Raw genomic sequence first — 16,119 nt, 5'->3', positions numbered from 1 at the left:
CATTTATTTGATTAAAAAACAATTTTTTTTTAAGAAGTTCACAAAAAACCTTACATGGGAAACATATTTTTAATAAAAAGTAAACTTAAAACAAGTAATTATAATAATAATTTCTATAATATAATTAATGTTGAAAACAAACTGTAACGAAAAGCTTTTTAAACATAAACAATAAATCAAATCCTATTTGATACTTGATTTTTTAAATATTAAATAACATTAAAATATGTATTTTAAGTTATCTGTATAAATATATAAAAGTATACATTTATAATTTTTAAATTTGAAAAAATTATTCATTTCAAATAGATTATTTATTAATGCATTTATGTGTATTTTATGTTTTTAATCTTGAAACTATTATTTACTAATATGTTTACTTTTATTTAATAACTCTTGTATATTATATTATAGATATATAAAGTAACATATATAATTGGTTTATTAAGTAAATAATCTTTCACAAGAACATCCATCAATCGCAAATAATGTAAGAATTATGTATACTTTACACTAATTTTTTTTAGATTGTATTGGTTTTAGAAATGAATTTATTAACAATATTAAAAACACTTAAAAAATTTTATATCTATTTTATAAATCATATTTTTTAAATTAAAAAATTTTAAATTTAAATTATAAAATTATGAATTACATTTTATAATTATATCTATTTTTAAAAATTACATTTTCTTATTTTTATATATATTATTTCTATATTCTATTAAAACAAAAGTAAAGTAAAATTAATAAAAGAAATCCAAATATTTTTTAACATTTGTTGATATAAACATTTCTACTAAATTTTATATAAACTTATATTTGAATCCGTAAATTATTATTTAAAAAATAATTTTTAAATTTAATGATGATTATTTTATGTTACAAAAAATGAATCCTTTTCTATTAAATTTTGATACCAACCAGAAAATTGATAACATACAATAAAACAGTCATAAGTTAAAATACTATTTCAAACATTAACTTAAGTGGTTTGTTTATATGTCAAAAATGCCACAGTCAAAAATCCTGAAACGTGGTCTGAAAACAAAGCTTAAAGGAAGAAAGCTTCTTAGATGCCTAACGCCAATATTTGAAGATAAATTTCTAAGACAAAAGGAAAAATGTGCGAAATAAAAAGTATGAAAGAGAATCATTAAGAACGGAGATTTTAGAAGCCCAAACCGCTGCTACAACGGAAATTAAGGGGTTTGGTTAAAAAAAACATATTAGACTTAAATATTTCAACAGATTTTTGAACATCGTTCTTTGTGAACGACAACTCTCTCACCTCTATTCCAGCAGGCCATCCTTACTCATGTATTCGTCTTGTTATCCATTCTGGTTTTTCGCTCAGTTTGGACATTTTGTGAAAAAAAATTCAACTTCTTGAAATGATTTAATTATAACTAATACTATTTTTAATGCATATATTGCATATATTTAATACATATATTAGTAATGTAATTAAGGCGCCACCATATGATCTATATATAATTGAATGAAGAATTATTTTTCTAATATATATGCAAAAAAAAAAAGGATCAATATAATACACAAGTTATTTAGGAATTATGAGAAAATATATATATATTTAAAATTTGTAAAATGAAAATTTGTGCATTTGAGGAACTCTTCATTACAAACTTCGTGCATGCAATACTCTCGAGCCCCAAAATGTATGTCACGATAATTATTTTAATTTAAAATATAATAACAATGATATTAAATATATATCAAAAAACAAAAAATACACAAATTTTTATTTTGTGATACCAATATACGTATATAAAAAAATTAATCAAAAATAATTTTAAGAAAATATAATTCAATATTGAATTATAATACAATTATATATGTATATTTGTTATATTTTAATGTCTATTTTAAATAAGAAAAATAAAAAATGTTGCTGTTTATTCTTAATGTTAAAAGCTTAAAGTATCTTATATCTATGATAATCGCATTATAAATGTTTAAATGTTTGTTGGTATATTATTATATATAAAAAAATTATAAAATTGGATTAAAGAAAATGAAGTTATCAAAATATTTATATCAAAATCAAACAGAAAATTATTTAAAATTTAAATACTCAAAACAAGCTTTAAGAATTTATGAAAAAAAAATCAAAAAAAAAAAATATAAAAAATTTAAAAATTAAAAAAAAATTAAAAAGTATTAAATTAAAAAAAAAATATGTGTTAAAATTTTTTAAACTAGTTAAAAATATATAAATATATATCTATTTAAAATTTATTAAAAAATATCATATATATTACAAATATTTCCGTAAATTATAAAGTATAAGGGTGTTTATATTCAGCATAACACAAAGATAAAAAAATTAATACAACTATTCTTAAACAACTTGTGTATATTGAAATATTATTTTTTAATAATTTTAATCTGCCGTAGCTTGGCTCAAATCAATATATAAAAGAAATATATGTGCAGAATTGGGAAAGGTGTCCGATATAAAATTTAGCATTTGTTTTCATAGTCAAGAGGAAGAAATGTAAACCACCGCATTGTGAGGTTGAAATCTGCTGCAATTTGATTTGAACCAATCTATATATGTATTTACAAAACATTACTAAATATTAACTTAAAAGTTAAGAAGAGAAGAAAGTTTATGAAAAATAGCGCCTTAGTTATATTATTAAATGTAACTACATTTCTTTTTGAGTTACAACAAAAATCATCATTCTATTTTTCTTTTAATAATTTTATGTTTATTTTAAAAATTTCTTTTTATTTAAATGATTTGTTATATATTTATATAAATGATTTTTTATTTTACTAATATTTTTTATTTTAATAATTTTTTTATATTAACATTTTTAATGTTAAAAAATGTAATTGTATCATAATTTTAATTTTTTCATCATTTTTATTTAATTTGTTTCTTTTTTAAATGTTAACACTTTTGATTTTTTTATTTTTTTTATTTTTTTTTTATTTTTTTTTTTTTATTTTTTTTTAATTTTTTTTTTATTTTTTTTTTTTATTTTTTTAATTTATTTATGTTTTTACTTTAATAACGTATTTTGTTATTTTTATAATTTTCTTTTTAATTATAATACTTATTTTTAATGTTTTTCAAACTCTTTTTTTTTCTTTATCATTTATCTGAAAATTATAGAATAATATTAGTTAAATGACCTTAAAAATAATGTACACTATATTTAAAGATATTTTTTTCTCATATTTTATATCACTGAAGCATATTTATAAATATCATTAACAACTTTAAATAAGAATATTCTAGTTGTAAACATATTTGAAATATATCTAAATGTTTAACTGGGTTCGAAACCTCTTTTTAATTGTAATTTATTTTAATCGATTTAATTTGGCTTATAAACTAAGATATTATAATCAAATATATAAATTATAAGTACCATCCAAAGACCATTAAGAGATGAATCCAACTTAGGTTAGGTTAAGTTTAGGAGCGAGTCTGCGACAAATTCCATGTAGTTCATATATGGTTCGGTTGCGAATTAATATTCAATTTTTAATTTAACAGTAATTTAAAACTGAGCTAACTAATATTTGTATATTTATTAAATGGTATATAGTATTAAACTTTATATTTCAAATATTCTTATTCATTATACTTTTAATTTTATAATTTAATTATGTCACATAAAAATATATTTATTTTGGCATATATTCTTTTAAAGATTTCAAAGCTGCATTCGATTTTGGCCAACTAATAAAACAATTATTGAATCCTTTATATAAAGAATTATATAAGAAAAATGTTAAATATAATCATTTAGGAGCGATATAAGTTATATTTTACAAATCTATTTCATTGTTAACTTTAAAGATTTGTGTGTAGTTTTATAAACAAATAAAATTATAAGGATTTAGGTACAACAATAAATGTTTGTTTAGGATGGAAATATATATTTTATTTAATATATTTTTTTTCGTTTGAAAATTTAATAATTTAAAAATTTATCTTTGTTATTTATTTATCTTATTTTAACAGTAAGAACTTATATTAGTTTACATAATTTTAGTAGGTACAATTATGTATTTTGACATCACTTGTGTGTATTTAGGTTATTATTTATTGATTATTATTTCATACAGTATAAATAATTTAAGGCGAGATAAGTACTTATCTATGTATAACATACACAAAACTAAATTATTGTTAATAGATTATTATTTCAAACAGCAAACGATGTAAGTCAAGATAATACCTTATCTTTACATCACTTATATAAATTTAGTTTGATGATAGATAATGGCTTTAAACAGCAGATGATTTAAGTTAAGATAATTATTTATCTAAATATGATCTGCTATTCTAAGTTTAAGTTTAAAAGTTCGTATTATTTTTAACTTACTATAAATTATTTATTTAAAAAATTAAAAATTAAAAATGAGACAATATTTAAGATTTTTTTTAAATAATAAAAAGAAAATAATTTTAATTTGAATCAACTTGTAAAAATTCAAAAAAAAAGTCCTTTTTAAATAAAATATTATATAGGAGCTCATGTATGAAATTCCAAACTGCTTGTGAAAATCAATATAAACTTCTCGATGTGATTCAGTTTAAAAATGAAAGTAACTACTACTCTAAATAAAACAATAAGGAAATCACTTAAATCTATTGAAAGTATACCTAGAACTCACAAATTCAAACTACAAAACTATAAACATATTCAATCAGAAACGAGCTAAAACTTTTATCATATGATAAGATTTACCTACCGGTTGTTATAGACAATTTTCCTCTTCTTTTTCTACTAAACTTAATAAAGATCCTAATTAAATTTGCTTAAAAATTTCCATATTTAAACTTAAAATCAAATTCTATATTTATTAAAAATTAAAAATAAAAAAGAAAAAATAATCAAAATTATAATTAAAGTCTCATATAGTCTCATTACCAAAAACAAAATAAAATAGAAAATAAAATAAAAAATAAAATAAAATATGTACTAAAAATAGAAAAATATTTAGAAAAGTAATCAAAGAATAAGTGAAAATTATATTACATATATACATTGATAATGTATGTATGTAATAATGTTATAAAATAAAATAAAAATATATCATGTATAACATTTAAAGAAACCACCGTTATTTTTATGTTAAAACATAAAATAAAAAATTGAATAAAATGCAGTAAAATTGATTTTGAAATGCAGTTAAATAATTATTTTATTACAAAATTGCCAAAGTATAAAATATTAAATAAAAATTTTACACAAAAGCCATAAAAAAAGAAAATATTGTAATAAAAACATAAAACAAATACGGATATATAGTGTACTCTGTTTAATATATACCAAAACCAAAATTAAGAATTATTGTACTTTATTATATGTATAAGATAAGTTAACAACTATATAAATTATATGCAGCACAAAAAAAAAAAACTAAAATGGAAATAGTTCCAATACAGCAGAGAATGTATAATGAAAATCAAAAAGCTCTAAAGCAAAAAATAAAAATATACAAGATATAAAGATGATGATAATAAAGGATATAATATCTAAAAAATAAATATAATAAACACTATTTAAATAGAATATATATTAATATTAATATATATATAATATTATATTATAATATAATATTAATATGTATATATTTTATATACATATTTCATATTTTATATATTAATATGTATATAATATATATATATTAATATTAATTGATTTATTAATATAATATTATTAACATTAAAAGTATTTTTTAAATTTAAGTTAAATTATAAAATTATTATTAATTATATAGTAAAGGTAAAAAATTGTTGTTATGCATATATGAGTCTAGTTTAAATAAATAATATATCCACCTTAACTTCAGACAACTCAAGGATATACGTGAAGTTGTTGATGTCGAGAAGTACCAGATATACAAAGGATCGATCTTGGTTATGGATTTATTTATAATGTTAAAGTTGATTATGTATGCAAAACATTTGTTAGCTAAAGATTTTATTGAAAATGCTAGAGATTATTTATAACAAAATAAAAAAAAAATTAAATATAATTAAAAAAAAATAGATACATAAAACATAAAAAAAATATTTGTCTATTTATTAAGTCATACTTAATACAAAATTATATATAAAACATATGTATATATATGTATATATGTATATTTATATATATATACGTATATGTTTATGCACATATATATATATATATACATATATATATAAGTAAACTTATTATTTAGTAATTAAATTGTAGACTGTATTAAATTATTAAATAAAAATAAAATACCAAAAGATGTGAACAATTATAAAAGCTAAAGTTAAAACATGAAAACATTTCAAATAATATGTATAACACAAAAAAACTAAAAACAAATACGTTGAACGATAATAAAACTATTATTAAATTATGTAATAATATAATATATATATAATAACAAAGTAAATGTTATAAAAATAAATACATTGAAGTACAATAAAAATTCATGTGAAATTAAGTGCAAAATACAGTAGTTTTTTTTATAATCTTTAATTTATTAAAATAATATTATATGTAAGTATGTAGAATATACGAGAGCGGTTTGATAAGTCAGTGACTTTTTGAATTTCCCGCGCAGTTACTTCAATTGCAACAGTGCTGCCGTCAGCTGTAATCTACCTCGTATATATATATATTTTTTTTTTTATTTGTAGATTATAAACATTTATATTTTACATTAAATAATATATTAAGCATTTCTTAAATAATTTTTCGATAGCAAACCATGATCGGTCTGACCATAAGGAATAATAATCCTACAGAATAATATAAATAATCAATTTGAGTTCTCATTTTAATTCGAAAAAAGCTAAAATATTTAGCTAATATATAATCTGGAAATTAAGATGCGATCATCCGTTACAGGCGTCGGAAGCGTTACGTCCTGCAATCTGACAATGCCGAGCTACATACTCTTACCGACATCGATTACAACACCAATAATAAAAACGATATAATCTTATAATCAAAATAGTTTTTTTAATTATTGTTTTTTCAAATATTATTCCTAAAATAGGAGTAATATTATAAAAGTAAAATGGATAATTCATACAGCAAAGCTTTTTTAAGGCTTCAGTCGCGTTTGAATCTCCACCTCGGGGTTATTCGTCAACACAGATTATCAAGTGCAGCTTTAGTGTACAACTTATATTATGTATGTATAACTTAAACTACATATATATTCTTTGTTTATACTAGGAATAGACTGATAATGTAACTATTTGAGAATAATGTTCAACGCATTAATTTACTTACAATATTTCTGAAAATTGAGTTGTCCCAGAACTTAGATAAAATACAGGGCTATGTCACAAAATAAATTTCAGTTGATATAATAAATATGTTAGGGGTTGTGCTCAATTAAATACTGATACGCTCATGAAAAGTTTGAACGGCACTAGGTCGTCTATGTAAATGATTGGGATTCAAAATATAGATACGACTGCTGTTGGAATTTCATATAACATAAAGTATTCATACATCTCATGCCAACCCATATATTCGTCTTGTAAATCATTCATATTTTTGGCATTTCAGTTCTGTTTGGGTTGAAACAACAAGTCGCAGATTATAAATGCAGCATCCATTATTTACGCGGCTGGGTACTTTCAGTTAACGCAGGTTGTTTCAAGCATTTATATTTTTCACAAGCGAAGAATGAAACCCTTGGGGTAACTCTACAAACCGAAAAAATAGGAAAACTTGTTTATTTAGACCGTAAATTTATAGCCCGAATTAACATACAATTTCGACCAAAGACCGTATTTAAGAGCTTTTGAAGCTTAATATGACGAAAGGCTTGTTGTAGGTTGATAACGACTACTGGTTCCGGTCTTATCTATTAAATTTAAGTATATTTTACTTCACAGTTATTAAAAATTTACTTGCACTTCAATATTTTTAATCAGTTTAGTCAAAAAAATATACAATAATTTTTAAAAGTCAATTTTATAGATATTTTTATAAAAATTTTTATGTTTCATTTATTTTCAGATATTGCGAGGTAAAGTTTTTACTAATCGAACCCAAAATTAATCAAAATTTTGATATATTTTTTAAAAGTAAGTAGTTTAAACATTATTTTTATTTTTAATGTATTTCGCAAAACTCAACAACCAGAAAGGATGTTTTGATGTTTTAATGGAAAGTGAAGAATGATGTCTTTTCTATAGTTCCTAATAGAGCTGACTTAGAAAATATTTCATTTCAATATTTGACATTACTCTATTGTTGCTTCTTCTTGACGAAATTATGACGACATCACTGTGTGATTTAAAATAAGAATATGCTGTTTTTATTTATCACTTCATACTATAATCATAATACTATATATCATAATACTATAATCATACCTTACCTTAAATGAAGATAAATATATGATACAGTTTCTTCACCTGAAACCATTTCAATTTATAATTGAAGAGATTAGATTTAATAGTCTAGAATTATTATGTTATTCCCTTTATTATTAATATATTATAAAAGTGTTAATTTGTTTTATAGCGTGCTGATTGATTTATTCAAAAAACACGATGTCAACTCAGCAAATCGTTAAGCACTACGGCCCCAGAATAAAAATCAACTATTGGTATGAGAATTTTTGTGAGAGACAAGTAAATTAATATATCGAACAAATTAAAATAGATTATAACTTTTCTTGTTATTTATACTTGAAGGCACAAATGAAAGATTTAAGAGCAAAGGCATCAAAAGGTAAATTAGTTGCAAAACTAACTCGTGATCTTCTTAGTACTTTTGAGGGTAATATACAAATTGGTCAAATGCCAGCTGAAATATCTTATGGTGGTATGGTACAGTTGCAACCATATCTTTCACCCAATTATGGATGTGATATAGATATACAGTCGGCTCTCTCTGTGACCGTAAGCGAAGAAGCTCTCAAATTTGATCCCAGCCATATCGATTGTGATGTGACGCTAGCACCTTGCTTTGTTTCCAATTATCGAAACACCTTTCGTATTTACCCAGTCGATAAAAGTATTAAACTTGGTCAACCACTCAGATATGGACAGGCATTCCGTTTGGTTAGCATGGGTTTTAATCATAGTCGACTAGTGTATGCATCCCCGAAAAAACTCAATCTCGAATCTCAAGTACCTTCACGTTATTCAGTGTTTAAGTCTGGAGAAAAGAATTTATCAGTAGGACTGTCAACACAGGAGGTTTGAAAAATTGTTATTTTTAAAAAAATAATAGTTTTCTTTGAATTATTTTTATAGACTTTTAAAACAGTTAACGGATGTTTACTGGCATATTCCAATTGGATCTGTAATGCATTAACTCCCGATGAACAATACTCTCTTGATGGTCAAGTAGTTATGGTATATTGTTGTATAACATTAAAAATATTTACTATATAGGATATTTAATTCTCAGGCCACGTCTCCAATACTCATAAAACACTTCATAACTAAGAAGCATTTGGCTTCTAGTAATATTCTTGTTCAAACAGTTTTTGGAATGGTAAGTTGATAAAAATTGTTTTTTTAATTAAATAGACATTTCTTTGGTAATGGATATTAATATATGAATCAATATAATATTCTATAGGAATATGTAGTATCAGCTCAAAATTACTTTGATCACTACAAGAGACCATTAAAACAAAATATTTGGCGCTTCCTGAATGGATACAACTTCTTAATTACTTAGGACTTGTAAAACAAATTAAATTTTCAACAAATTAATATAGAAAATATGAATTTATATTTAGCAGAAAGAATAAAAATAAATCTATAAATTTAAATAAAAAATGACTTAAAAAATTATAAAACCTGAAGATTAAATATATTATATTAAATATTGGAGTAATTTAACGAATATTCAGTGTTTAGCGACAGCTAAAGGAAAATGATATATTTTTGATAAATTTTGGATAAAAGTAAAGGTTAAAGTTAATGTAGATATAATATTTATTTTTTAATTATATTAAATATAGATATATATATATGCCATTGTACTTTAAATAAAATTTTATTTGCCATGAATGATTAAAATTTATAGTCAAATTTCGTTTCCTTTTTTTTTCGTTTACATATGAGTAATTCGTTACCTTCATCTTTCTTATATTATTCATTATTTTCATAGTGGTTGTTTATATCGTAACTGTTACCGTCATCATCGTCATCACCGTTATGTTCATTGTAACGAGCATCATCAACAATTCCACCACCACCAGCATTTCCACCACTATTAACAGTTTCACCACCAACACCATTGCCATTTCCACCACCATCAGCATTTTCACCACCATCACTGATATTAATGCCAACACCATCAGCATTTCCACCACCAACACCATCACCATTAGCATTTCCACCACCAGCAGTATTTTCACCACCATTACCGACATTAATGCCAACACCAACATTATCACCACCAACACCATACCCATCACCAACACCATTACCACCACCAGCACCAAAATCAACACCAACATCATCAGCATTACCACCACCACCAGCACCAACATCAATACCAAAACCAATACCATCATCATCATCACCATCATCGTCATCGACACTGTCGTCTTCATCTTCATTGACACCGTAGTAGTCAAAATCTCCAGTGCCTGTGAAATTACTTTCAATCTGATTGGTTTCAGGATTCAATGCTTGAATTTGACGAATAATAATGAGTGGATGGCAGTCCATATTCAGAATTAGAAAATTAATAATGTCGTTCTCTATTGTAATAAGAGGATTATATTGTGGAAAAGTAGTAGAGGCTATTAGTGGAATATAGTCTGTACTAATATCATCCAATTCTAAGCCCATCCAATTGGGACTAAATTGTTGTTCAGCAGCAGATGTTGAAAGACTAGTACTATGCGAACTATTATCAAATTCTAAACCCATCCAATTTGGACTAAATTGTTGATTAATAGTAGATAGCATTGAAGAGCTAATGTTAGGCGAACTATTATTCAATTCTAAGCCCATCCAATTTGGACCGAATTGTTGATTGGTAAAAGATCTTAAAGAACTAGTATTATTTAAACCATTAATATCCAATTCTAAGCCCATCCAATTTGCATCAAATTGTTTCTCGACATTACCGCCAGTAGAATCAGATGAAGCTGCTGCTTCAATTTCAATTTCTTCATCATCAGCAATTTGATTCATCACTATTTCGAGATTACTTGTTTGCGGATTCTCGTCTTCACTTTCATCTTGTGAATCATTGTGACCAGCGCGATTACGATACTTAGGACTTTTGCTATGAGTTCTCGTCATTTTACAAATTTTGTAAATAACGAATAGATTACGAAAAAGTAAGACGAATCTGAAAATATAAAGCAAATATAAAAATTGTGAACGAAATATGTTAAAAAAGTCAGATATAGGCTTTATAATAGTTTGTACTATAATTATATATCGACTTCAATCAAATAATTAGATATTATCAATCGTTTAATATAAAGAATTACGTAGAGAATAATCCAGAAAAAGAATGACTTAATAATATTGTAATAATATAATAAGATAACGTATAAGACATTATGCTAACTATTGTAGGTGCATAACTTGACGAAGTATCAAAATCTGCGCTATACTCTTAATAAGATAGGTCTGTCTGAAATGACAAAACGGTGCCAGTGTCTATAACGAGTTTGTTCAGCTTTGGGGCAAGATTATAATATTAAGATGGGAGCTTTTCTCTCAATATTTGACATTCTTGTCTTCATTTGAATGGTTGAATATATCTGTTCAGTTGGTGAATACTGAGTATTCAGCTCCGCTTGGCGATATAATTCTGAATTATTCCCTTAACAATGATCTTAACGTACTAAAAGAGCAAAGAAGTACACGCTAAAAGGTTAGGCAACTTTATTTAATGAATTCATTGAGCTATTAAACACGTCCTCCTCATTAGCTTACAGTATGTTTCCACTGCTTACTTAGTAAGTTTAACATACTAAGTAAATTTCATTAATCATACAAAGAGCTTTCGTGCTTTTTAACTTATTTTAAAATCGATGCGATTTTATGTTCTTTTTTAAAATATTATTCATTGGAGTGTAGTTTTAATAGATCACTAGGGCATACTTACCTTAATAAATGTTTAGCGTGTAATATTATCTACTTACGACTGACCAATTGTACCGTTTCAAACTAAAATATATACAGCATTTGTTAGTTTAAAACTTATATATTATAGGTAAAGTTCTCACCAGATATCTTATAGTAGCTTATGAAAGTCCAAAGATTTCGATACTTTTCTTTCAGTAACAAAATGAAAAATATATTTCTATCAAATTTTTTTTTTTCAACTAATACTACTAACCTTTGTACTACCTTTAAATACTAAATAAATATTTGACAAGTTTGGCAGTGTTGTTTTATATAAAAGCAAGTAAATATTTTACCACCTTGACAGAGTTGTATTTAAAACTTATTGAAACCATTCAGATGTTAATATTACCCGCTGCATAATAAGTTGAAAAGATTTATATAATATGTATCGGATATACTCCCGACAACATCACATCATTCCGTAATATATTATACGAGTACAACATAATTTTTAACAGAAATTTGAATAGCTTGTTAGAACATTAGACAAATATAAAAAATTATATATGAACTGTGAAATATATAAGCACTTCCTTCCGAGTAATCCGTTTTTAACCTTTATTGGGTATTTATAGTTGGATTTACAAATAATTAATTTCATAAAATTAGAAGCAGAAAATTCTACAATTGGTGACGATAGACAAAGTAAAAACTGGTGACTCTGATGTGATATTAACTTGCATATGTTAACACTACATAATTAGAGAACCCAGATAAGCATAATGGTACAATTAGTATTAAGTGTTTATACTGCTACTAACCAATTAGCGATTAAAATAAGCATTGAATTAAATTTTATGCGTTCATTTTATGACATCTAAGGTGCAACACATCTATGCTTTATTGAATGAAATCGTGCCAACTTTGTATATGTCAGGCATCTATAATACATGATTTTTTTTTCGATCTTTAATGCGAGAAGGAGGATCTTATGTGGGACGTTCTTACTTTAAAGGTAGTCAAACTGCAAATATAGAGATTCACATCTGAGAAAATTTCGATAAAGATTTACTTTATTACTTTCTGAGCAACCGATACATCCGATTAAAATTAATTGTGAAGGTCCAATCGACCTTTGGACTCGTCCCCTTGAAGTAGCTAGGTTTCTTCGACTGAATCCTGGTCAGTTTCAAATTATTCCTACCCCTCCCCTTTCTCCATCCCAACACTCACTCCCACCTTTTCCATTCCTTATCCCATGTATTCGTCTTGTAATCCTTTCATGTTATCTGCTTTCAGGTCCCGGCGGGTTACAACAACAACAACATTAAAATTAATTGACTCACTATATACGTATGTAGATATTAATATAGTAGAAAATTCAGATAGTCTTGGCTTGAAGTTTCAGATAGTGACGAAAAGGAATAAAGTAAACATGATTAAATTAATTATGTAGTAATTAAGCATCAGCAAATAGGATATATCTCTTACCATTAATTCAATAAACTTTATTTTGTTGAAGCCTTCATCTACGTATCATCCAGGTAAAATTCAGTTCACGCTACTCGTTGGAGAATAACTAAAATAGGGGCATGTATGGAAGTAAGGCTCTAACCTTTATGCAAACTAATCGATTGGAAAGCGGTTACTTTTCAATATAGATTTATAAAGAAGAGGCGTTGTCGAATGGATAGAAATAGTCTGCGAAAATGGAAGGGTATGTTGTGACAGGCTTAAGACACTATTGCGCCAAGGAATTAGTAAAAGTGAGTATTTTCATGTTAACTAACTTGTAATTTAAGGTGCACTAAAGAGAGGGTATGGCAGGGTATGGACTTTTTAACTACAATATTTATTTAATTACTTACTTTTAATTAATTTTATTATTCATTGCCCTTAGGCAACGCTTTTTCATTCCATAACGTACAATGCAATTTCCATTGCAATTTGGACTTCTTTGAATTAAATTTTCGGTAGGAAATTGTTTCTATTAATTTAATATTAATATTATTTAACTAATTTTCAATATTTTTTCTTCACAATTGCATTTAAACTGTGGTTGACCTTTTTAGTTTCCGGTGGTTCATTCGGTTTCAGTGCATTTTTAATTGCAAAACTGGCGGTTGGCAAATGATTTAATTTAAAAAATAATAAATAAAAATTTATTTTATTTAATTTAATTAAATTTTGCAGAGGAAAGAAAGAACCACAAACACTGTTTTAAATAACGTAAAATCATGTAGCATATGTAAATAAATTTAATTATTATTTAATTTTGTTTTTTTCGTTATTTTAGAAAAATTGGTGATAGATAAAAAATACCATTGAAATAGAAAAAATATATCCGTATGTGTGTAAGTACCTGCATTATGAGTGTATATGTACCGATTCTATTTAGTTTATATTAAAGTGTATCAAGCCACTATGATTTCATTCATTTAAGTACTGGAGATGAGTACACATGATATTTGGGCTGCCACCTCAGCCCTCAAGCTTAATGGACATATAGCACTAAATTGTAACATCGATAATAGTTTAACAAGGGCTAATAAGGGCTGACAAGAGTCTTACTCAATTTATGTATTCTTACCACGAGTAAATTTATCATAAGTGTGTCGGTTTTTTACATATCTATGCTTTAAACTGTCAGTTCTACACACATTATTGGGTCTTGTTAATTTTTAAAAATGTGTCTAATATAACAGACAAAATTTAATATTTCGGAAAAAAAATATTCTAAACATATACGGAGATATATATGGACTATTCATATGTTTTTTTTTATTATGGGAAAAACTGTCCAATTATTTTAAGAAGGTATCAATGAGTTTTTTGCTTACATTAATGAAGTTATCCAAAGGTGAGAACAGATCCAGCACAACGAGGTAATTGTGTATTGGAATTTCATATTTATTTACAATTTTTGACGTCTCCTTTTGATTGTTTGACCTCGGAGTTATTTATGTAATAGCTTGTAGGAAATATACCTTAATACATTAGAAATTAGAAAATGTATTAAACTTTGATTTTTAGTCAGAATTGTAACTCCTGCAGTGCCTCCTTCAGTCCATAACTTCAGATAGAAATTACTGCACTATTATAAATGAGAAGTTTTTTGATTAGTATGATATACTATGTTTTCGTTGGTTTAATTTAAGCGGTTTTGCTCATTAAGTCCACTAAAGAGGATCATATACAATACAAAGAGCTTGGATATAAATGAGCTCATTATGAATAAATCAACTCATTTAAGGGAAAAAATATTAAATGCAACCTTTAAAAATAAATTTCCCACAAGGGAAACTATCGAAATTTGAAATATATATATATTTTATATGTAAAATGCAAAGAAGCAATCTATTTCACTTGCATACAATGGAAACGACCAAATCTTAATTTCATTAACATAATTGTTGTAGCTGCAGTGGAAACATGATATTAATGTTTTGACCGAATAAACAAATTAAGTTTTATAATTTAAGGATCAAAGTTTTATGTTTAGTGAAATGATGAGATCTTCAGTCTAATATGGCATATATGACTTCTTCAGAATTTTGAGTTATCCTGCCAATAATTGTATTAACTGTATTAAAATTAAATTTCTTTCAAATTATTTTTTATAGCAAAACACATTTTAATAAAAATTTTAAAATAAAAATGATTAAAAAAATTAGAAAAATAAATATCAATACTTAAGACTTTCAGTGTTGAAAGTATTCAATGTATATTTGTATTCCTTGGATATGGATATATTAAATGGTCCTTGTTTCTGTATCAAATTTATTCAAGTGCACTACTTTTTATTGCATAAAGAAAAAATAAAACGAAATTTCTTTATTAAAATACAAAATTTTTTGAAAATATTGAAATTCAGTTGGTTTTAGTTGAATAATTTGTGTGCATACAATTTGAATTCTTTTTGGAATCCTTAAAAAAGTATGTCCTTAACATAATAAAATGTGCTTCAGATTTCTTATTCGCTCAAATTACTTTCAGCATTGTCAGTTACAAACACTTCGTAACTAACCACAAATATCCACTTGAAAATTAAAAGGATACATAAATCTCAG

The 16,119-nt window shown here is 24.8% G+C and overlaps 1 protein-coding gene across 2 annotated transcripts; it reads left to right on the top strand.

Annotated features, from left to right (window-relative positions):
- The first annotated feature begins 7,983 nt into the window (after window positions 1-7,983).
- On the top strand, window positions 7,984-9,751 carry LOC119671372. Of its 2 annotated transcripts, XM_038081964.1 has the most exons (6): window positions 7,984-8,074; window positions 8,517-8,626; window positions 8,690-9,196; window positions 9,254-9,355; window positions 9,411-9,497; window positions 9,585-9,751. In XM_038081964.1, exons 2-6 carry the CDS (start codon window positions 8,546-8,548, stop codon window positions 9,684-9,686), a joined length of 879 nt encoding a protein of 292 aa, XP_037937892.1. In that variant the 5' UTR covers window positions 7,984-8,074; window positions 8,517-8,545; the 3' UTR covers window positions 9,687-9,751. The 2 variants fall into 2 exon arrangements, with proteins under 2 accessions (XP_037937892.1, XP_037937893.1); XM_038081965.1 differs by lacking the exon at window positions 7,984-8,074 and having other exon boundaries at window positions 8,512-8,601.
- Window positions 9,752-16,119: the final 6,368 nt, after the last annotated feature.

Source organism: Teleopsis dalmanni, chromosome 1 (genome assembly GCF_002237135.1).
Source record: "Teleopsis dalmanni isolate 2A chromosome 1, ASM223713v2, whole genome shotgun sequence".
In the NCBI taxonomy this organism is placed as follows: domain Eukaryota; kingdom Metazoa; phylum Arthropoda; class Insecta; order Diptera; family Diopsidae; genus Teleopsis; species Teleopsis dalmanni.
Note: the sequence above shows the minus strand (reverse complement) of the source record. Positions and strands in the feature narration are given on the sequence as shown.